Source organism: Penicillium malachiteum (assembly GCF_028827825.1).
Source record: "Penicillium malachiteum strain IBT 17515 chromosome Unknown utg000002l:1.0-8849297.0:1.0-8852440.0, whole genome shotgun sequence".
Taxonomy (NCBI): domain Eukaryota; kingdom Fungi; phylum Ascomycota; class Eurotiomycetes; order Eurotiales; family Aspergillaceae; genus Penicillium; species Penicillium malachiteum.
The window spans coordinates 101,553-123,242 of NW_026643095.1; the positions used below are offsets into that span (position 1 = coordinate 101,553).

Consider the following 21,690-nt stretch of genomic DNA (forward strand, 5'->3'; position numbering starts at 1 on the left):
AATGACCGGTGTAAGAAATAAGACCCCATTCTCCTGACCCAAACCGATGAAGCACAAAAGAGAAAATTAAAAAGACAAAGCCAGAAGGTGCATGTCGCATATCATCAATACACTTTAAAGTGTAGTCACTCTCGCGCCCATACGATCAAAGATCAGATCGTTTTTCAAAGCCCCGTCGATACCACCAATAGCCGAGTCAACCATACGAGACGACATGCTATCTGGGGTCAACTCATCGTCCTCGATATTCCGACCAAGCTCGGTGTTGATGCGCAGATCCTTGGGCACCTTCTGTGGGGTAGTATCCGGAGTAACCTGCTGGCGCTGAGAGCTCTTCTTGACATTGACTGGAGCAGGAACATAGGTGCGCGGGCGGTAGACCAAAGGAGGGCCCTGAGTACGGGCATCGGTACCAGCTTGTTCGATAGATTCGAAGTAGCGCACAGTCTTAACCTTAAGCTCCAGAGTGGCGTCGCGGTCACAGACAATTAGCGGGTGGGGGTGCAGCTGGAGTGCGGAGAGGGTCCACATGTGGTTAACGCCATCCTCTAGCCCCTTCTGGATAGCGAATGCCTTGTGAGCACCAGTCGCGACAATGACGACCTCGCGCGCATCCATGATGGTCTGGATACCGACAGTCATGGCCATGCGAGGCACCTTGTTGACATCGTTATCGAAGAAACGGGAGTTGGCCAAGATGGTGTCATAAGCCAGAGTCTTAACTCGGGTGCGACTGCTCAGCGAGGAACCAGGTTCATTGAAGGCGATGTGTCCATCAGGTCCAACGCCACCGAGGAAAAGTTCGATTCCACCGTAACGAGCAATGCGCGCTTCAAACGAGGCACACTCGGCTGCGGCATCGGGCGCATTGCCGTCGAGGATGTTGATGTTCTGGGGAGGAATGTCGACGTGCGAGAAGAAGTGCTTATACATGAAGCTGTGGTAGGACTCGGGGTGGTCGCGAGGAAGACCGACGTACTCATCCTACAAATGAATTAATAGCTTGCATGGATAGATTCCGCTGTGACAACCACCTACCATGTTGAATGTCACGACATTTTTGAAGGAGATCTCGCCGGCGCGATGACGCTGGACGAGGATTTTGTAAATAATCTCGGGGCTGCTTCCTGTGGGAAGACCAATTACAAAGGGTTGAGTCTCTGTAGGATTGAATTCCTTGATACGGCCTGGAATAGATCAGTCTTGTCCTCGGGTATCTCTCAGTCTGGGTCAACTTACTGACGATGTACTCGGCAATGTACACAGACGCCGTCTGAGGATCCTCTCTGATGATCACACGCCTGAAATTCAGATTAGCCATTGTAGGATAAATGAGGTGAAGATAAATACATTGTGGTTACGTCAGTGGGAGGTTGAGAAAGAGTAGGTGATGGAGAGAAGTCGAGAAAGATGGAAGTCGCGGATTCGAGGGAAAAAGATGGAAAGGACGGATGAGAAGAGAGAATAAAATGATTCAGAAGATTTGAAAAGGTTGGTTACGTCGCGGGGGAACCAGAGCGTACGACGCCAGGAAAGGATATCGCCCCTCCTACATAATTTCCTACTACAACTACGTGAGATCTTCAGAATGTATCGTCGCATGCGCCATGATACGCCATGTGGGCGAGACCCAAGACCGGATTTTGCTTCTACTTGTTCCCCCTTCCCCCTCAACCGTGCATATCATTGGTATTCATTGTTTTCTTTCATGGTTCTCCACTCGGGATTCTTCCAACCATGGAATTGATGTTATCAGGGACCATTGCTACTGAGATTTTCCATGTGGTGGTCAACAATAGTATAGATGACGTGGAGTCGAGAGTGATAGGAGTGGGGTGCATGAGGCATGGTGTCATCGGGAGTTGCATTCGGAATCCACTATCAAAAAATAATATGAACAATCAAATAAAGATCTTAGCAAGTGTCAAAATTCCAAAATCCGGGGGCAAGATGGTTTAGGTAGAGAAAAGTGAAAGAAAGGTGGAGAGTGCAACCTCACGTCGCAACCAGGATGAGGTAAGAGAAGAGACCGCCTTCTTGGAAGGGTAATTTTACACTGACCGCCTGCTGTTTTGACCCGCAAACGGGACTGACAAGACAGATACAATACTTCCAAACTTACAATACGCATAACATTCTGTATCTGCCTTCCAAGGTTGGAACTATGCCCAGGTGCCCAGGTGGTTGACAGTTCACATCTGTATGCATCTAATTGATTGCAGACATTGACTATATCTCATGTTCTTATGATATTTTGCGTTTAAATCTGACTATAATTTCATCTGATCTCCATTTATTGTGAATATTATACAGTACATATGACATCGCTAAGCTATACACTTGATTGTCTCAAGAATTTCAGGTCCATGTTTGCCCATATGGACAGGTACCAATTCAGTAGAGTTTGAGTAGATACAAGGAAAGGCCCTAAATTGGGATGTACCTGCATATTACTAGTATTATGTCAAATACTAATAACCAGAATGGAGTTAATCTAGCCTTGTTTAAGCATACCGGTAGTTACTAGTACTACTTGGTATATCTCAGACGGATGCGGCGATCAGAGCACCACAATGAGAACGCCACTGGCAAGTTGAATCTATCATGATTAAGAGTAAAAGTGAACTTGATGAAAATCTCGAATCCCAGGGATCTGGATCTGACCAAGATGGGATTTCGGTCAACTTCATCTTGTTTTATAAATAATGTCACGCCCCAGGGTTCGTGCTCTTATCATCTCATGTTTACCCGCATACTACACAACATTTGAACCCAAGACTCCAACAACTTGGACCTTTTTGAAGAAAAAAACAGCCAAGACATTCCAAGATTGAATTCGAATACTATTAGAAATTGAACCTCTTATCCTAGAACAGCAAATATGCATCAACTGGTCAATTCTCGGCTGAGTCCGGATCTTGCATACTCTTGTGCGCGTAGAAGATCTTGAACTCCGGGAGTAGCCGCACGAGAGCTGAGATATTCAGATTAATGACTTCACTGAACTTCTAATGTTCCAAAGAATTAATCGATCCAAAAGAATGACGCAGATCCAAGTACTAAGTCATACTAGTAATATTAGTGATAGGTAGTACGATCAAGGTGTGGTCGCAATGAAAGTGGCTCTACCTAGTAGTGCCTGATGTACACTAATCTTCCCCTAATGCACCAAAGTGGATCCGTTTAGTCATAGCATCATTGCAGTTCATGGTCAAATACCACCGCATGCAGAGTCGTATCTTCTTTTTTTCATATGTTGTTTTATGGTTCAAGTGACAATGTTCCAATGGTTCCAATTATCGAGACTTCAATGACTCCATTTCTCCAGTTCTTGAATCTCTCCCCCGCAAATTCTCTCCACCTGACCACAATACCTGAAAAAAAGGGTCCTCTCCACTTTTCGCTTATAAGTGAAACAGTTTAAAAGTTGGAAGATTCTTGGAATTTTTATGAATTTTCACTCATAAATTGTTCAATTCAGCTTGGAGTTCTTGAAATAAAGAGGAAGTCAAGTACCTCTCATTTTTGGACACTAAAAAAAGGGACATTCCAGATCAAGGTTTCACGTGGTCGATCATTCTTTCCCAGATCTCATTCTTCACTTCGAGTCACTTCGAGTCACTTCTCACATTTGTGAGATCTTCAGGGCATTTTAGCCCCCATATTGAAATTATTTCACAATCATGTCTACAGACGAGCAATTACCAGAGACATCGGTCACACCCGGGAAACAATTACACCCAATGGAGGTAGATGATCCAGAGACAGCAATAGATCATGCCGTGGTCGGGAAACCATGGATGTATAAACCCATGTTCAGGATTGGCTCGTGGGAGGCTCCCTGGTTCGCATCACCCGAGACGCAGTTGATTCTCGTTTCATGCGTGTGTTTCCTCTGTCCTGGCATGTACAACGCAGTGAGTGGACTAGGAGGCGGTGGACAAGTCAATGCGACCGATGTGAATAATTCCAACACAGCGTTGTACAGTACCTTTGCTGTGGTGGGTTTCTTTGCAGGTTCCATTGCGAATCGAATTGGTCTGCGATTGACCTTGTCTCTCGGTGGATTCGGCTATTTCTTATATGTCGCCGCCCTCCTCTCTTATAATATCAATCAGAATGCTGGATTCCTTATCTTTGCGGGTGCCCTGCTAGGTGTTTGCGCTGGTTTACTATGGTGTGCGCAGGGTGCGGTGATGATGAGTTATCCACATGAACATGAGAAAGGTAAATACATTGCCATCTTCTGGGTGATTTTCAATCTGGGCGGCGTCATTGGCAGTCTGATCCCTCTGGGCCAGAATATGCACAGCACAGCCGGCAATGTCGACAACGCCACCTACATTGCCTTCCTGGTGTTGATGGCCGTGGGATTTGCCCTGTGCTGGGTAATCGCCGATTCAAAATACATCAAGCGAAAAGATGGCTCCCGAGTCATCGTGATTAAAAATCCCACATGGAAATCGGAGTTTCTGGGTCTATGGGAAACCCTGCGCTCGGATGCGTACATCATCGCGATGTTCCCCATGTTCCTGGCCAGCAACTGGTTCTACGGTTACCACTTCAACGCTGTTAATCTCGCCTACTTCACGATTCGAACTCGAGCCTTGAACAGTCTATTGTACTGGCTTATGCAGATGGTCGGCGCATTTATCTTCGGACAACTCTTGGATATGAAATGGTTCTCTCGTCCGACCCGCGCGAAAATCAACTTCGGCATCCTCCTTGCCGTTACGATGGCCATCTGGGGCGGTGGTTATGATTTCCAGAAAACATACACCCGAGAAACTGTCAAAGCCAATATGGATTTCACAGATAGCGGCTATATCGGACCTATGTTCCTCTACATGTTTTACGGATTTTATGATGCGGCGTTTCAGACCTGCACCTACTGGTAAGTGCATCTCCATTTGTTGTGAAATCCACACTCTAACTTTTCATCAGGTACATGGGATCTCTATCAAACAACAGCCGCAAATTGGCCAACTTTGCTGGTTTCTACAAGGGCATCCAGTCTGCCGGTGCAGCTGGAATGTGGCGGTAAGTAAAATATTTCCATGTGTTACAGACCTCTTCCTGACAATATTCCAGTCTCGATGCCGTGAAAACTCCCTATATGACCGAATTCGCCTCTTGCTGGGGTCTCCTTGTCGGCAGCATGATGATCGCCTCACCAATCATTTTCTTCAAAGTCAAGGAAAGCACCTCAGTGGAAGAGGATCTGCGCTTCTCCGACGAAACCACTGCTGATGTTTTGGGTGGAACTACGGTGCAAACCGACGATTGTGAAAAGCCCGAGTCTCACGAAGACACTTCTGGCAAGGAGTAAATCCTGAAAGACTTGAATGACTGTATCATCACTGTTATACGTGGTCTCACTCTTGGATGAGGACCAGCTACATTATAAGGCGTGTTGCTTTGCCTTAATGTTTACATATTCCCGTAGGGACCTTTTCCTTCTCTACTTTCGATCAATACATGTACATCTTTTGATTCATACTCCGTGACTTGAACTTGAAAAGTATCGTCAGATTTGACATATAAATTAACCCTGAACGAGTAGACAGAAGTCTATATACAAAAGGTACATAGAACTGTGCAAATTCTATGAACCTAATAGTCCTCATAGTCGCAACTCCAGCCTAGGGAGTCAACTTGAACCACTGGTAGTGCTAGTAGGCAACGCAACAGAGGACTCCGTATGCGTCGCAGTGGCAGGACCACTAGAACCAAAATCCGGCGTCAACTTCTTCTCACCCTTAGGCAACTCCCAACCATTCAGCGTGCGATTAAAAAGTTGCAAAGCAGCGACAGGCTGATAATAAGGAACCTCATGACCAGCCTCATAAACCCTGGTGAAAGAAAAGTTCCCATATTCACGCGTTTCGCCATATTCAACTCCATCCACAAGGAAAGGTGCGTAACCCGCTTTTGCAAATTCCTTACTATGCTTATACTTCGTTGCAAGGGAGATAGCCTGTCCACCGAACCAGTTACAGATGTAATCTGCGTCACCGTAGATCAGAGCAACACGAACAGGACGGGTAAGGATATCTTCTAGATCCTCAATGAAGTTCGGCCAGACGAAGTCACCCGTTTGTTGGAAGGCGAAGTAGATTTCATCGTTGGAGCTTGTATAGTTGAGATCTACGCCAATGGCGTTCATCACGGAGTCTTTGGCGAGGTATTGCTCGAAGTAACTTGGAGGGGTCGGGTCTTCGTATGGATGACGGATATCATATACGCCACGGCCACTGAAATAATAGTACGGACTCTCTATTTAAGGGGTTAGTTTGGGTATGAAAGTGGGATTGAAAATGATTTCTGAAACATACCGACGTTGTCACGGCACATATCGGCTGCTTCTGTGCATAGAGCGTAGTCTGACAGAGAGGTACGATTAGTTGCTTTGCATGTTGCGACCTGGTCTTGACAGCCATTAGGCATTGAGTTGGCGAATTTCATATAGTTGTAGACAGTTTCATTGACCTGAAAAGCTCAGATTAATAAGGAGCAACTTTATTGGATAAAGCACGATACTTACAGCCTTGATGCCATAGGTGTTGTGGACAGCAAATTCAGGATAGTGAGGAGCTTGGATAGCCTCATCAATGATTCCATTAATGATACCCAAAGTATTGAAATCCAGTTGAACACCTTCCACGGTACCATTGGCAATCTTCTCATTTTGCTCATAGAAATGGTCGAAGAACTAACATTTGAAATCTAGTTAGTCAAGTCAAGTCGAGCCATTGGTGCATCGCACTTACAGCCGGTCCATAGTGTCTATTGAATGTTAGTATCTCACTTAATCATGCATCATAGGCTCATGCACTCACCCTCCATAGCTCTCAGTCCAGAGATTGAAGCTCTTTGATTTGATCTTCGAATCCAACTTGGGCAATGCTCCCAGGAATCCCTGCAGGACTTCCCAAGTTGCCTCAGCGGCGAGGTTGGTCGTATCTGCGGGGATCAGCTCAAGACTCATACTTTGGCTGCGTAAAACTTACCAATCATAGTGGCATTGATCACTGGGTAGCGACCCTGAACGCCTGCGACATCGGCCGGCTCAAAAGAGCCGGTAATTGGGTTGAGCGAACCCTCTCCCTCCTCCGAGTATGAAAATCCTAAAGTACCTCTCAGCATACATCCATTCCGTTGACTCCACAGTAGATAACTTACCAGTACCCAGAGGCTGGGAAATGAACAGCATGTTAGAAACCTCATTCCATGAATGAGGATTCAGATAAGTCTCATAAGATTCATTAACATGGCATGGACCCAACTCTGTTCTGATCAGCTATAAATCCCCATCCAAGTCCATAACTTGCACGAACTCACCTTCAAAAAGTCCAATCAACGAGTCACTACCAGGACCTCCATTAAGCCAAAGTGTGATTGGTGCAGTCTCTGGGTTATGACGAGCCTCGAAGAACCAAAAGAAAGTATGGACATTCTCTGCTAGGTCCACGTAACCTGCATATGAGTTAACACCGGGAGTAGTCTCACAGACACCCTCTTTCCCGGGTTCCTTATAACGGATAGTGACATTATTAGCCGTGGTGATTGTCTTAACACCTGTAGGCTCTTTAGGCAGTTGACGGCGTGCGAATTCCGTTCCCCGAGGTATAGAACTAGCTGCAACTAGTGGTAGCAGCGCCGGGATCCAAGTATTGAGACGCATTTCGATCAAGATCTCACGAATTGTACACCGAGAGCCTTATGCTGCAATCAATGAAGCGATCCCCCGCAACTTAAATACATCGACCAAGTTCCAGGCAAGAGGATCGGCTACAGGCTGCATAATAAGCCATCTCCAATGAGACAAAAGCATTATCTGCGAGACTGGAAGATAACAGCCGTGCTCAACGCAATCGGCGTGGCCGATTACTCCCTTAGGCATGGTTAACCAGCCAGCCAAGCGGTCCGCCCGGTGAGGAGGCCAGTAGGAGGCGTGAGGAACATAATCGCGGGACCCATTCAGTCATTCTCCGCAGGAGCTCCGGGGAAGGTAGCATCACTACTCTATATTGGACCATACAAGAGGCCAGACCCCCCTCAACAGAGCTAGGATAGAGTGTCTTGGCGAGAGTCTCCAATAACGGGACAGTTATCTTAATGACGATGATTGATTCGATTTGGGACTTTTCAGGGTCTTGGTGAGGGGAAGATCGGCAGCGCTAAATGGGGCGCAGTGGGAGCCTACAGATTCCTCAGGTGGCGCTGCCCGATGCAAGGCTGCGGGTAATACACCCATTATTGTGAGAAAAGGCAGCCAATTCGAATGCATGCGAGATAGGTAAGCAGGAAGGATTCAAAAGAAAATGAAAAAAGGAATGGAGTGAGCAGGGCTCGATCCCCGATCTGTTGGTTTTTGAAGTTGAAGTATGGCGGTGTAAGAAGCTTTAGATCAAAAAGAATATGATACTAAATCAAATCAGATAAATAAAAATAAATAGCAGGTATAGAAGAGACGAGAAGAAGTCGAAGCTTCTCTGGTGTTGGGCCTCATATGCAAACAGAAAGATAAGACTCTGAAAGGATTCTTTCCTATGGCACGATTATGGCGCAATTTATATAACTTTCAAATGTTCAAGTTAGAATCAAACTAGTAAGAGTCGATAGGTAACGAACTCACTCTTATAAGTGAATACTCTCGCTCTCTTTACAGAGAATTGGGTGCAGTTATTCGTACTATAGACTACTACTTTCAAATATTCCACCTATCCATTCAACTAAGTGTGTAAAAATAAGCATTTCAACCGTCCCCTTGAAGCTTAGCCTCGTGGTCTTGATACACCATAGTTTATTGATTGATACTAAGTGCATATGTGAATGATGCTAGTATGCAAGTCACGGTGCCATATAAGTATTCACAGATACCAGTTGACCAGTTGACGTCTAAAACGGATAATTAACCCAGCCTACAATAGTGCGTCTTTGACTTAGACAAATGCAGGAGAGGACGGTGCCCAGGTGTGAAGGTCCAGATGTCTAACATGTACGTAATATCGACTCAGAAACTTGATAGAGTATATTATTTGCATTTTGTAAGGTTTCTCTTCAATTGTTCTAGATTGATATCATTTGCTTCTAAACGCATCATGATCGGAACGCCACACCCACATTAAACCTTGGCTCTTGAAACTTCAAAATGGACGCAGATTGCTGCCTAGTATAAGGTAACATCAGGAAGTAGCAGTCAAATACGAGCATTTAATTCAGATTACAACATATCTTGGCTTCATTTCAAGTTTCTATGGATAGGCATATGGTCCACATATGTGCATATAGACTTAGGTAGTCGTAGATTGATCCAGTACTATCGATTTTGGTTCAATCTCAGCCTAGTCATTCACATGAGACTAATAGCATCAACTTCATAATAAAAGATTTGCGACATATTATCTGAGTAGATACCATTAATTTGAGTACCTCCATCATGGCCCCGTGGAAAGTACTAGTAATAATGGTATAGCCAGTTGACCATTCTACTAGTAGATTGGAGCCTCATTTATCCGAACTCAACCGACACGTTTATTTGATCAATACTATCAATTCCCCGTGTCTATATACATGCACTAGTATGTAGATCCGGAGAATATTGCCGACTCGGAGTCGGATGACTGCCACCAGCCTGAGAATGATCTGATCGGTCCACCACTCGGACTCGGAGCCCTCCAGATACTATACTAAACCTCAGGGCTGAGCAATGCCTCGGGCCTCGTATATCCTCGGCCCAACTTCGAGTCTGAAAATAAATCAAAATAAACTTCTGGACTCAGCCATGAAATTACGAATGCACGGAAACTCAAGATCCCGAATCCCGATCAGAAAGTAGGACAACTTAAACGATCTGAGGCTCCAACATTTGAAGGCTGATAAAAATGGAAATACCTCGGCTCATGATCCTTGCACATGTGTCAGGTATATCCTAGTATAATCTGCATATATGAATATTGGCACATGTGCATAATTCAGCATAAGATCCATGGTTAACCCCGGGGCCCCATACATACTAGTACTAGCCCCTGTCGATCCCATGAACTTGAACCTGGAGAGCCGTTATCAAGATTCCGACACGCATGAGGATCATCTCTGCGCGATGACATCTGTGGTCTCATGTGATACTGAGAGTATCAATCTGACTGGGAGTTACGGTATCTTTGGAATGTTTGATTATCTTGAAATCATCAATGTAAATGTATGTAGCTCAATTCGGTTATTAGCGGCCCGGGATACACTATCAATTGATATTTCTACAAATCTTGGAAATCACTATAACCACCGTACATATAGGCACTAACAGGTGTAACGATTTACATACTAGTAGTAAGATTGAATTGAATGTCGTCATATTGCTCATGCTTTTGGAATCCCTCTATTGAAATACAGAGTATCGTCATCATCATCAGAGAGACCAAACAAAACCCGAATGTGCGCCAGATATGAAAGCCTGCCAATCACCATCCCAATGCGCAGGTAATAAGACAATAATTAAATAATTCCGCTAAGGAGGCAAAGGAAAGATGAAAAGAACACAATGAAAAGTGCAAAAGAAGATCCGATGCACATTATTCCAGGGTAATTCCAAGATCCGTATCAAGATCACTCGTCAGCCCAGACCGAGAATGAGCCTCGGTAGAAAAATCAGGACCCGAGGACGCACGATCCGCAAAATCCATAGACTTATCAGTATACTTATCGGTATCAAAGCCGAGAATAGTCATATTATCAATAGCGAAATCAAAGCCCTTATCATCCATAGATTGGGACTGAGAATGAGACTGGGATTGGTTCTGGTTCTGTGTCTGCGCCTGTGATTGAGCAGATTCATCGGCAAAGAACTCATTACCAGCATCATCGAAATTGATAAGCGCGTCAAAGTCATTCTGAGTAACTTCAGCATCATTGGCCAGATCCATCAATTCCGTAAGACTGAGTTCAGAGTTCAATTCTGGAATCGCAAAGGCGTCGTGGGTAGGGTTGATATTGTTCGTGCTGCCATTTTCACTACCATCAGAGTGTGGAGGTGTCGCAACGAACAAGCCACCCGTAGACCGCCCGCCTGCGGGGGCCTTTTGTGGATATGTAAGGTCGGGGATCTTCTGAGCCAGAGAATCGGGTGGAGGGGTCAAGGTGTTATTGCGAGATAAAGAATCGAAGGGATCACTGCTGGTGGTAGGCACGGTGGTCTTGCGAGAACGCTTAGAATGCACGTCTTGCGGTGCGACCGTGAGTTGAATACCAGCCTTTCGGATTGCGGCTTCCAAGAATGAAGTGGCGAAGTCGGCTGAGGCATAGATCTCACGGAGACGTTGTAAGATGCGCATGCATTGGTAGAAACGCTGGAGACTGGTCATGCGAACGCTGGGGTCGGTGGACTTGATATCGAGTAGATGAATAATGACTGCGGGGAGAAGAACCGTGACTCCGGTGGTAGGATAGTAGCGAGTCAAGTCTAGAATGTGGAGGTCCTGGGCAATGTTGGTGATTTCCACTGCGGCGTATCGGACTTTCTGGCGAGAGAGCTCCTGCAACTCGGAATCCATAGATGGGTAAGGAACGGCGGGCAGGACCTGAGGGCGATGAAGAGCACTGGAGGTAGTAAGATAGACCATCTTCAAGAGAGCCCGATGAGAGTGTAGAACCTCACGAGCCTCAGGAAGTTTTGAAACTCCGGATGGTGTATATTGAGTTTCCACAGGGAGATTGGCGACCCAATCCTCCAGTTCCTGGTCACATCTTCGCACCTCAAATGACTCGGCCGTTGATTTCTTCGGGACAAGCATCATGGTAGTCTCCATTGTACCTCCGAACTTATGACTGAGAACCGAATACTGAGCGGAAAGCACATGACTCACACAGAGACACAGCTTAGCCTTCTCAATGAACATCAGCGCCAACTCTCGTTGGTGGCTGATATTCTGCAGGATCTCTGAATCACCAACCATCTTCACAATTTCCGGTGAGAAGGCTTGGAATTCAAAGTCATCCAGCGTCAACATCGGCACATCACAGTCATCATCTTTTACACGCATAGGTCTCCGCATACCCAACGCGATCAATCGATCGCGAGTATAGGTACTCCACCAGATGCGTTTCCACATTCTCTGGCGACGAAGATCCATACGCGAGTTCCCAGGATCTCGATGCAGACCAATTGTATGAGCCAGGGACAGACTAACACCCATCCAGTGCCAGGTATCCTTCTGATCATCAGGAGTCTCATACCAGTAGGTCATGAGAAGCAAGGATTGAACAAGAGAGATACGATCTACCTCATAATCGAAATCATAGAGCAAGCGTGCACGCTGGAAGAAAATCTTGCGCGCAGCTTTACGGGTCTGATAGCCCGCAGCTTGGAGATGCTTCATATCAATAAAAGCCATTCCCGCGAACATGACAGCCTGAAACAAGAGGAGACTAATGCGATGCACGCCATCATTCTGCACGATTGTCTGTAGAAACTCTTCCAGATCCAACAGCGGCATATACGAATGCACATAGTGAATATAGGCCTTCAGGAGTTCGTTTCGCAAGTTGATATCGGGAATAGTCAGGGCGCCCTTCGCGGCGAGGTACTCGATATCCTCCTTCTGAAACCGGGCGGGTAAGCCACGAATGTAGTCAGGTAAGTAATCACCGGCGGTTCGTTGGGTTCCGAAGTTCGGGTCGAGCAATTGTTGGATTTGCAGAGTCGCGTTGGCTAGAGGCATTGAAGTGGGGACCGCGGGGGTTGCCGCCATACGACGACCATGACGATATAGATCATCACAGCCGATTCGGTTTGCCTGTGTTTGATCTGGTAGGAAGGTCAGTTTTCAATTACAAGAATGTACACATCAATGATGCGCATGTAACATCTGGATGATGGTAATCTCGATTGGCACGAACATAGTAAATGTGGCATATGTTGCCCATGATCTATATCCACTGAAGCCTGTGATGGCGAAGTTGGAGCCATATCAGGCAAACCTTGAATCGCATGCAAGGGATTGTCTTCCGAGACCTCACCAGGGGAGTCTGCATGAGCATTTTCCACCTCAACACGAGACTTCCTGTACGAGGTCTACGTTAGCTAAGAGATACTCGATACTCAATACTCGGGTAGTGCAGAATTGATGTTCGGACTGAATTTTTTTCTTTTTTCTTTTTTCTTTTCAAAATCAAATGTTTGTGTAGTACGCACTTTCTCCGTTTGCTTTCTGTGACCACACATTCGACTTGGTCTAGACGACAATTGGTACATGGTGATCCATTTTCCACCACATCACAGCGCACTTTACGTGCTCGACAACAACAACATGCCTTGGAGGCTCGGCGCTTGACAGGGCGGTTATGTGCGGCAAGGCCGGCGGTCGAGGCCTTGCGTTTCCCGGACTCGGTTTCAGACATGGCGACACTACTCATAATGACCGGGGGCGTGTGAGGTACATTCGAAGTAATTAATCGTACAAATCCCTTAAAAGTAAGGGCGAAAAGAAAAAAAAAGAATAAGAGTGGAGAGTGGAGAGGGTCTTTTTTTTTTTTAAAATGATGTTTTTTTTTTGAGTAGAGCTGGGGGTGGACGCGATGGGGGGCACTGGGGGAAATGAATAGTTTAAGTATAGTGTCAAGTTGGGGAAATTTACTATTTAAGACAATAAAAAAAAGGAAATATTCAAATCAGATTTATATTTTTATTATAATTATTATAATTATAATAATTTTATTTCTTTTCCATCAGAACCCAGGTTTGGGGGCACTCCGTAAGTAAAATTACCCAAAGGTAACTATTCACATTCCCCACACGAGACATTTCCACTCGGGGACTCATATTAGACCAATTAAAATGAATCAATGAATCCTCCCCAAAGTTGACCAACACAGTCCCCAGAGTGGTTGACCAGTATAATCCTCAGTAATCCTCAGTGGCTACTTGAACATAGAAAATCCACATTAAAATCCAGTGTCGTCACTTTACCTCAATCTGGTTTAGCACATGACGCTCGGCCCGGTCACGGGACCCCAACGGCACCGATACGGTGCCGGGTATCCGAGTTACGTATAGCAATATAGAATGATTAGAGAAGAGTAGTAATAATTTAATAATGTTAAAGAATAACTTGAATTATCTAAAAGGTGTGAAGAATTGAAAATCTCAACTTCAAATTCAATGTAAAATGATGTGTAAAACACCTCCACTAAGTGGAGTCGGGGTTGTGTGCCATCAAGTTCTTCTCTGGAGACATGTCACTAGCGTGGTAATTCAGGTACGAATTGTACGTGACAGAAAATGCTCTCAAGAACCTTGGTTGCCCAGCTTTTACTACATTATGTAGGTATATGTACTGATATCATTTGGCACATGCACATGCATTTGTGCCAAGATATTCCTTCTTACGAGTATATACTCCGCAGTTAGGACCATTCAGAGCTTCTCCTATAAAGTGATTGATACGAATCTAAGTTGCTTATCCCTGTGATCCAATCTATTGGAATCAGTCGTGGAAATTCCCCGAAATACGCCGATGAAAAGAAGTCTGCATAAAACATTTGAATGTACTCCTCGTTACAGCTCATCCGTACCACTCCAAGGTCCACACGGAATACAACAGTTGGACCAATCCACGGACTAGAAAAGAAGATCGTAGCCGCTCGTGGAGCAGAAGTTAGAACCTGGGGGTCTGGACCAGGGAACGTCTTTTCAGGATAACTTGTGGATTCGAGGGAAAAAAATCCAAAACGACTGGAGAAGCCGTCTCCAGCCGCCAATGGCGGAGAAGATGTGGGGCTTGTTTAGTAGTGTGGTGGAGGCTTGTCGCAAGCTTACCAAGTTGGGTATTTCGATCAGCGTTTCATTTGTGAATTAATAGGGGATTCAAGTTTGAGTATTAGTAGTGGATCAATCAATATCATATGTGCACGGAGTAGAGCGGAATTCATTCCTGAATGAAGTTCTATTGATGGTTAAATGCCTCACTAGACGGAGTGTACGAACTGGAGTACTGTATACAATCCGGGTGGTATTCCGAATACCGTAGTCATTACATGGATGCCACCAGGGCAGTGTAGAGGGAAATTAAATAAAAAGAAATAAATTCAAATACGGACATCTGGAGTCATTGAAGGTCAGATTACATTACTAAATAGAGCGGGCCTCGACCCTACAACTTGAACGGAGGACAGTTGTCACTCCGGAAATGTTCAACAATTGAATTCCCCACGAACTTGAACGCCAACGTTTAAAACTCCACAATAACATTATCTATGATTGGTTCATAATATACGAAACTGCCGATGACCGGATCTTTCCATCTTAGAGAGTATCCATATCGCCTATATGATCCCGGTCCCCTGGAGGCAAAAAAAAAAATCAAAAAAGTTAAAGAGTATGGTCCATGGTCCGAGTCCAGGCATCTGGATGTTCAGAATTCAAAAGAAATAAAAGTATTGGATACTTCAGGGCTTATGATATCCGGGCATGTACATGTAGATGATTATATCCCGCACCGGATTCATGTAATCTGATTAGCTCCACAGAGTTGATGCATCCATACTAAGACTAGACCCGATTCTCGGAGAATTCAGAAACAGGTCTGCATCAAGACTCTATGCGCTATATACACTTCATTCACATTGAATCTTGAATCTTGTTTTTGTTTTAGTCTGATCCACCCTATCCATTCAATCTTAGGATCAAGGGATCAAGGGGGAAAAGGAGTACGGGAGTAAGGGAAAAAGAAATAAACGCACCAGGAACCACTCCACTATTCAACCATCCAACAGAAAAGAAAAAAAGTGACGAAATGATCAAGTTTCCAGTGTGGGGATAAAGAATCACGAGGGCTGTTTCGGGCTATTGCGGGGACTGAGAATTCTGGCTCTCACGAGGTCACTCAGCGGATCCAAGTGGGACGCCAATCATGAACATGGCAAAGGTCAGTTCCCGAATCCTGTTAATTCCCGTGTGCACGATCCTTGGGTCTATTCTCCCCAGGAAATCCTAGCCTGAGTCCGGGGCCGGTAATCTATTCTAGAATAAAAGTTGAAGTTATTTGGATCCGGATATATCATCCCTTGATCCCATAAGCCTGTTGCGTAAGCGACACAAAACCAACAAGAACACTGAAGTCTGAATGGAATAAACCATTCTAATTCAGATATCCAAATGGACTTGGAAGCTTCAAGTTCATGAAGGAGCCGAGCCGGAAGCTCAGGCCAATTTAATACTTGCCGAGATAGACTCCCGATTGAGACTAGACAAGAGACATGCATCTTTTAGCCCCATAATGCACATTTATCTTCCATCATGGGAGAGTACATATGCACATAGGCGTTTAGTTTAACCATCTGTAGCAGTATCAACGGTATCAACTTGTCATAAATGTTATGCCGCTGCAGGATACTGGCACGAGTGAATGGAAACGCGGAGAACGTTCCACTATCGGGCATCATCCCGGTCGCTTCCAACCCCGGAGTTGTGGCGCGTACAAACTCTCAGAGTCAAAAAAAGACTTGGCATCAAAGTCTGTACAAGCTCAAAAGTTGAAAGCAAATCAGAAGTCTGAGGGTCTTTGACCGGAAAAGAAACCAGCACTTGAGTGGGAACTTCTGATGGAGAAAGGGTCTTCCCCCACGTTTTTCATATCGGAATATCGGAGACAAGCCGACGTGATCATCATTATTGACTTGGCGGGTGCTTGCACCTCCCCGCTAACCGCCAGAGCTAAGAAGAACGGGTTAAGTGGGACCGAGAAAGAGAACAAAAAGATCATCTCACATCATGGAGGGGTTTAATAACTTGAAAGAGGGGAAAGATGATGAGGGGACTAAAAGGAGGGGCCTTGAGACTAGATGGAAGGGTAGATCAGTGGCGTCATCACGCATTTGCACGTTCAAGTTTCCCAACCACCTTGAACTACCTTGAAGATCCTTGTAGATCCTTGAAAAACAAAGGAAGAAGCTTATTGATGATCAATATTAGGGTCTCATGGAAAGTGTGCTCATTATAAGCCTTTCACCCCTTGATCCAGCGTTCGGTCAATGATCCTGTGTGACTCTTGGCACAGGCTTAGACATTCGAAATATTGGGGGCCACCCGATATGAATGCGCGGCCCCATGCATTAGAGTCCTGGAAGCCGAAGACCGAAACACCGAGAAGATCCGGATTCCAGGCAACCTTGTTTTAATGAATGCATCTAGCAAATCAGAAATCTCTTTATGATGGAACCTAGAAGGGGGGCGATGAATGATTATCGCCGTTTTCATGTTGATTTTACCTCCTAAGGTTGGCCTTACCTGCACTCATCCTGGTTCAAATTGGAATTTGAGAATCTTGCCACTGAAGCAAGTGGCTGAGTGAGCATGAATTGATTGGTGTTATAGCTGATTATGCATATTCGGTCAGCACTTAGGGAGTACCTACATATATTAGAGGTGAGACAAAAACCACTTGAAGGTGATCCCCATAACCTAAAAACGGTAGTATTCATATGCAATCCTTTCACTGTTTCATCTGGATACTTGCATATTTAGTCATTCGGCTCAAATTTGAGCGTTTTCCTAGGCGTACCGTGCGTTCACGGCATCCATGCACGATGATCCCTGCAGCAACTGAGCATACGTAGTCTACGGGGTTGAGCAATTAGAATTAGAACTTGAACGTTAAACAAAGGAAACCGGAATCACCTGATTCATGGATATCATAGATTAAATTAATGTAGCCTAATAACAAGTACTCCGTGTCGTCTCGGTGTCTTTTTAGAAATCATTTATATAGTCCTTACTCGGACCTCGGTCTTTCTTTTCTTCAATCATTCCAAGCTTTCCAAGCTCCAAGACTTTTTACTCTTATCTATACATTTCTTCAGAAATATTTGATCATCTTTTACTCCGAGTGAACATTCATCTGAGTTTAGAGTACTACAAGATGAAGATCGTCATTGTAGGAGCTGGGATTAATGGCTGTGCCACCTACCTTCATCTTCGAAAGCACCTCCCTCAACCTCCTTCCCCATCTGACTCGCACACCTACACAATTTATGAGGCGTATGACACGGCCCGAACCACAACGTTTCGGGAGAGGGCCGTCTCGGCTGTCGGTGAAGAAGGATCCACTCGATCTGCGACATTAGCGGTGGGTGGTGGATTGGGGCTGGCCCCGAATGGATTCAGCGTTCTCCGTCGCCTAGATGCATCCATAGCTCAGGATGTGGTCAGTGGTGGACATCCATACTCGTCGTTCAACTTTAGAAGTTCATATGGCTGGTCGTTAATGCGAATGGGCCAGAGTGCAAATGTCGATGGAGAGCAGATCAACTCGGTGGCTATGAGTCGGCATAACATTTGGCAATGTCTCCGAGATCGAATCCCTGATGATGTCTTTGTGACTAAGAAAATTGAAAGAGTCATTCCACGAAGTGGTCCCTCGGGAAAACATCTGATCACGTTCAAGGATGGAAGCGAACCCGTGGAAGCTGATCTGGTCATCGGCGCTGATGGTGTCAAGTCTACTGTGAAACGAGCTGTATTTGATGCAGAGACTCCAGAGGACGACCCATATCCACCCCAATATGAGTAAGTTTATTTCACTTCCAAATATTAACGAAGACTGATCTAACATACGCGATACAGAGGTTTTGTTGGTGTTGGAGGCTTCCTTACCGTCACGGATAAAATTCGACGTAACATCCCCGATGATGCCATGACCCTCACCTTCGGTGGCGCCGGAATGTTTGGCTATTGTTACTCCTCAAGTGCTCCAACGGATAAGCATCGAGACTCCCCTCTTCACATCAGTGAGCCTGGCGACACAATAATTTGGTGGTCTACCTACGGCATTCCAGATTGTCCAGAGCCCAAGGACATGGATGGTGTTGCCATCATGAAAGCTCTACAAAAGCGACACGGGAAGTGGAGTGATCCCGTAATCAAGCATATTGTGAACAATGCCAAGGTAGAAACCATGTGGCCGACATGGACAACACCGGAGTTGCCCGTCTGGGACCGAGATGGTATCGTGTTGCTCGGTGATGCAGCCCATGCACTGCCCCCAACATCAGGACAAGGGTCAGGTCAGGCCCTAGAAGACTCTGAGTGCTTCCCATTATTCCTGTCACACTACCTTCGAAAGGCATATGAGCAGAGCGAGGATTCTAAATCCGCTACGGCTCTCAACGAGCGAGATGCCATCAACCTCGCTGCAAAGAAGCACAGGGAGCTACGAGCCCCACGAGTCAATGCTCTCTTGAAGGATGCGCAAAGACGACAACAAGCAAAGCACAAGAAGAATGTCGTGGAGGAGTTCTTCATGTATTTCATTCTTTTGTTAGTTGGTAAGTACTTGGACATCATGAAACTGAGATCCTGGACTATGATTTATTAACATACCGAATAGGATTTTTCGCATCTTCCAACCCGTCCAAAGCTGTGTTTGAATATAACATGGCGGAGGAAGTGCATAAGGTTCTTGCTGAGGAGGAAAGTGTGAAGCCTGAGGCTTAAAGGAACAGGGGAAGCTGCAATACATGTAAACATGTACAACATCATGATCACGATCTCATCACGACTCAACTCGTTATAAAACTCGCGGATTCGTGTCACTACTGGCATCCGTATACCCTTAGATAGATGGCCCAGGCCTTTTACTTCATGTGATTTCATAGTCCAAGGGCTTCAATTCTCTCGAAATTTAACGCTTTTTTATGGTCTTGAAAACTGAGTGTATTGTACTTGTCATGTAAAATGATAGAATAATGGCCTTGGGAAGGCTAATGAGTTCATAGAGTATCTATGGCGGACGATAGCGCCCAACGCCCCCTCCCCCGACAAAATTAAATCTCAAATTTTAAAACCGGCATAATTTAAATTACTGTAATATCTCCGTATAGGGTCCAATATTTGGACCTGCCTAGGTGGGCGGACAGGGTCGGTGGTCTAATATTTTCAGCTAAAATATGTAGTATAGAGATTAGTTTAAGATCTGAGAAAAACTTGATATTATGTAGAGTGGAATAAGTGTGTTTGGAAGATGGTATGGATGAAGAAGGAACGAGAAGGCTATACTGTAGTCTATGGATAGGCAGACAGCCTTGCCGTAGACCTTAGACACTAGCCAGTTGGTCTAATATTCTAATATCGGAACTTTTAAAATTCTACAGAGTACTATGACGGACCTAAAATAAAATCTTTACATCTTCCAACTTGACTAATTTTAATGTTAATTTTAGTTAATATTTAGTTAATCTAAATAATAATAAGCCCTAAAGAGAAAAAAAACTTTATTACTAACATCAATTTAAACCCTTAATAGCTCTTAAGCCTAGAACTACTTGATTTACAGTGGTGTAACATAAGTATTTAACCTCGACTACTTTTGGACCGGAGGACCCACTTTTTAATACTGCCATGCAGAAACCTCCAAAATTCATGTCCTATGCTAAGGCCTCAATAGCTAGTATGCCAGCCCTCATACTTGATAACATCTGCCACTCTATGGGGCATAGTGTCTGATAGGTGCTTAAAGATCTCAATATCTAACGCTTCCCATGCTTCCTGCGCAGCTTTAACCAATAGATCTAATGTAGATGTGTTATTTGGTAGGTGCATAAGCTCAGGGTAACGCTTCAATATTTCAGCCTTTAGTAAAGCCCATAGGTTCTCAATTGGATTTAAATCAGGTGAATAGGGAGGCCATTCCATAATATCGCAGTTTAGGTCATCAAGAGTGTTCCGTACAATCCAAGCTGTGTGTACTGGTGCATTATCTTGTTGAAAGATAGCATCATGATCAAGGCTATTAAGAAGGGTAGGTAAAACACACCTATAAAGCTCTTCAATCGTACGAGAAGAGACACCACCCCGTTGAGATGTAGGATCTCCAAAAAGTGGAATAAGACCAGATCGACGTGGTTGACCAGAAAAAGCAGCCCAAAACATCTGTTTAATTTGCTTTCCTCGTGCTGGAATCATTTGGATCTGAGACCCTTCTTGTGGATGCTGAAAAAGCTGGTCTTTTGGGCGTATAAAGCTCCATTCTTGACGCTGGCCAATTCCACGCTCAATTGTACATTCATCTGACCAATAGACACGGGCCCAATCTGAAGGTGTAAAATGTTGGTATTGTCGGGCCCATCGTAGGCGTTTTTCCGCATGTAAAGGTGTTAAGGAAGGCCTTTGCATCTTCCTCCATTTTCGAAGGCCCATTTCATGGGTTAAACGCCAAATTGACATACGATGGACCTTAAAATCAACCTCTGCAAGTAGGTCTTTGATTAATATTGATGGGTTTTCTTGTATAGTCTCGTATATATGGTCACGATCATCTTCGGTGAGCTTCTTTGGGGCGCCTGAGCGTGGTAGGCTCTCTTGTTTTTGACGATTTTTCTCTTGGGTAAGAGTATACTGAATAGTTGAGCGTGGAATATCGGGAAAGCGCATCTTTTTAATAGTAGTTGCATCTTTTTAATAGTAGTTGCGCCCCAGCCATTTGTAGCATGTAGCTCGCAGATCTTAGCCCTAGTAAGGCAATCAAGCTCAGGGCCTCTTTTCCCACGTATAGGGGGCATAATATAGCAATATAACTGTAGGCGATATATGTTCGAATAATAATAGATTGTGTATAACAGCAGGTTACGCTACGCGTGGGAGAACGCGGTGTACTAATATAGTAGGCGGTATAAAATAGCGGTCAGACTCAAAGTGGT

The 21,690-nt window shown here is 44.9% G+C and overlaps 7 protein-coding genes across 7 annotated transcripts; 3 read left to right on the forward strand and 4 right to left on the reverse strand.

Annotated features, from left to right (window-relative positions):
* Positions 1 to 114: 114 nt before the first annotated feature.
* On the reverse strand, positions 115 to 1,321 carry N7483_003088 (uncharacterized protein; the record flags this gene model as incomplete). The annotated part of the gene is made up of 3 exons (XM_057086525.1): positions 115 to 984; positions 1,039 to 1,187; positions 1,240 to 1,321. 3 exons carry the CDS (start codon positions 1,319 to 1,321, stop codon positions 115 to 117), a joined length of 1,101 nt encoding a protein of 366 aa, XP_056946354.1.
* A 2,362-nt stretch (positions 1,322 to 3,683) lies between these two features.
* N7483_003089 (unc-93 family MFS transporter) lies at positions 3,684 to 5,329 on the forward strand (the record flags this gene model as incomplete). The annotated part of the gene is made up of 3 exons (XM_057086526.1): positions 3,684 to 4,894; positions 4,945 to 5,040; positions 5,092 to 5,329. The coding sequence occupies 3 exons, from the start codon at positions 3,684 to 3,686 to the stop codon at positions 5,327 to 5,329; spliced, it is 1,545 nt and encodes a 514-aa protein (XP_056946355.1).
* Positions 5,330 to 5,650: 321 nt separating this feature from the next.
* N7483_003090 (S10 family peptidase) lies at positions 5,651 to 7,684 on the reverse strand (the record flags this gene model as incomplete). The annotated part of the gene is made up of 8 exons (XM_057086527.1): positions 5,651 to 6,276; positions 6,336 to 6,489; positions 6,545 to 6,712; positions 6,771 to 6,786; positions 6,840 to 6,963; positions 7,011 to 7,127; positions 7,183 to 7,287; positions 7,342 to 7,684. The coding sequence occupies 8 exons, from the start codon at positions 7,682 to 7,684 to the stop codon at positions 5,651 to 5,653; spliced, it is 1,653 nt and encodes a 550-aa protein (XP_056946356.1).
* Positions 7,685 to 10,042: 2,358 nt separating this feature from the next.
* Positions 10,043 to 10,452, forward strand: N7483_003091 (uncharacterized protein; the record flags this gene model as incomplete). The annotated part of the gene is made up of 2 exons (XM_057086528.1): positions 10,043 to 10,204; positions 10,396 to 10,452. The coding sequence occupies 2 exons, from the start codon at positions 10,043 to 10,045 to the stop codon at positions 10,450 to 10,452; spliced, it is 219 nt and encodes a 72-aa protein (XP_056946357.1).
* A 122-nt stretch (positions 10,453 to 10,574) lies between these two features.
* Positions 10,575 to 13,398, reverse strand: farB1 (putative C6 transcription factor (Ctf1B); the record flags this gene model as incomplete). The annotated part of the gene is made up of 3 exons (XM_057086529.1): positions 10,575 to 12,805; positions 12,898 to 13,061; positions 13,193 to 13,398. 3 exons carry the CDS (start codon positions 13,396 to 13,398, stop codon positions 10,575 to 10,577), a joined length of 2,601 nt encoding a protein of 866 aa, XP_056946358.1.
* A 4,517-nt stretch (positions 13,399 to 17,915) lies between these two features.
* On the forward strand, positions 17,916 to 19,489 carry N7483_003093 (uncharacterized protein; the record flags this gene model as incomplete). Its single annotated transcript, XM_057086530.1, has 3 exons — positions 17,916 to 18,562; positions 18,620 to 19,320; positions 19,383 to 19,489. The coding sequence occupies 3 exons, from the start codon at positions 17,916 to 17,918 to the stop codon at positions 19,487 to 19,489; spliced, it is 1,455 nt and encodes a 484-aa protein (XP_056946359.1).
* Positions 19,490 to 20,431: 942 nt separating this feature from the next.
* Positions 20,432 to 21,424, reverse strand: N7483_003094 (uncharacterized protein; the record flags this gene model as incomplete). The annotated part of the gene is made up of 1 exon (XM_057086531.1): positions 20,432 to 21,424. One exon carries the CDS (start codon positions 21,422 to 21,424, stop codon positions 20,432 to 20,434), a length of 993 nt encoding a protein of 330 aa, XP_056946360.1.
* Positions 21,425 to 21,690: the final 266 nt, after the last annotated feature.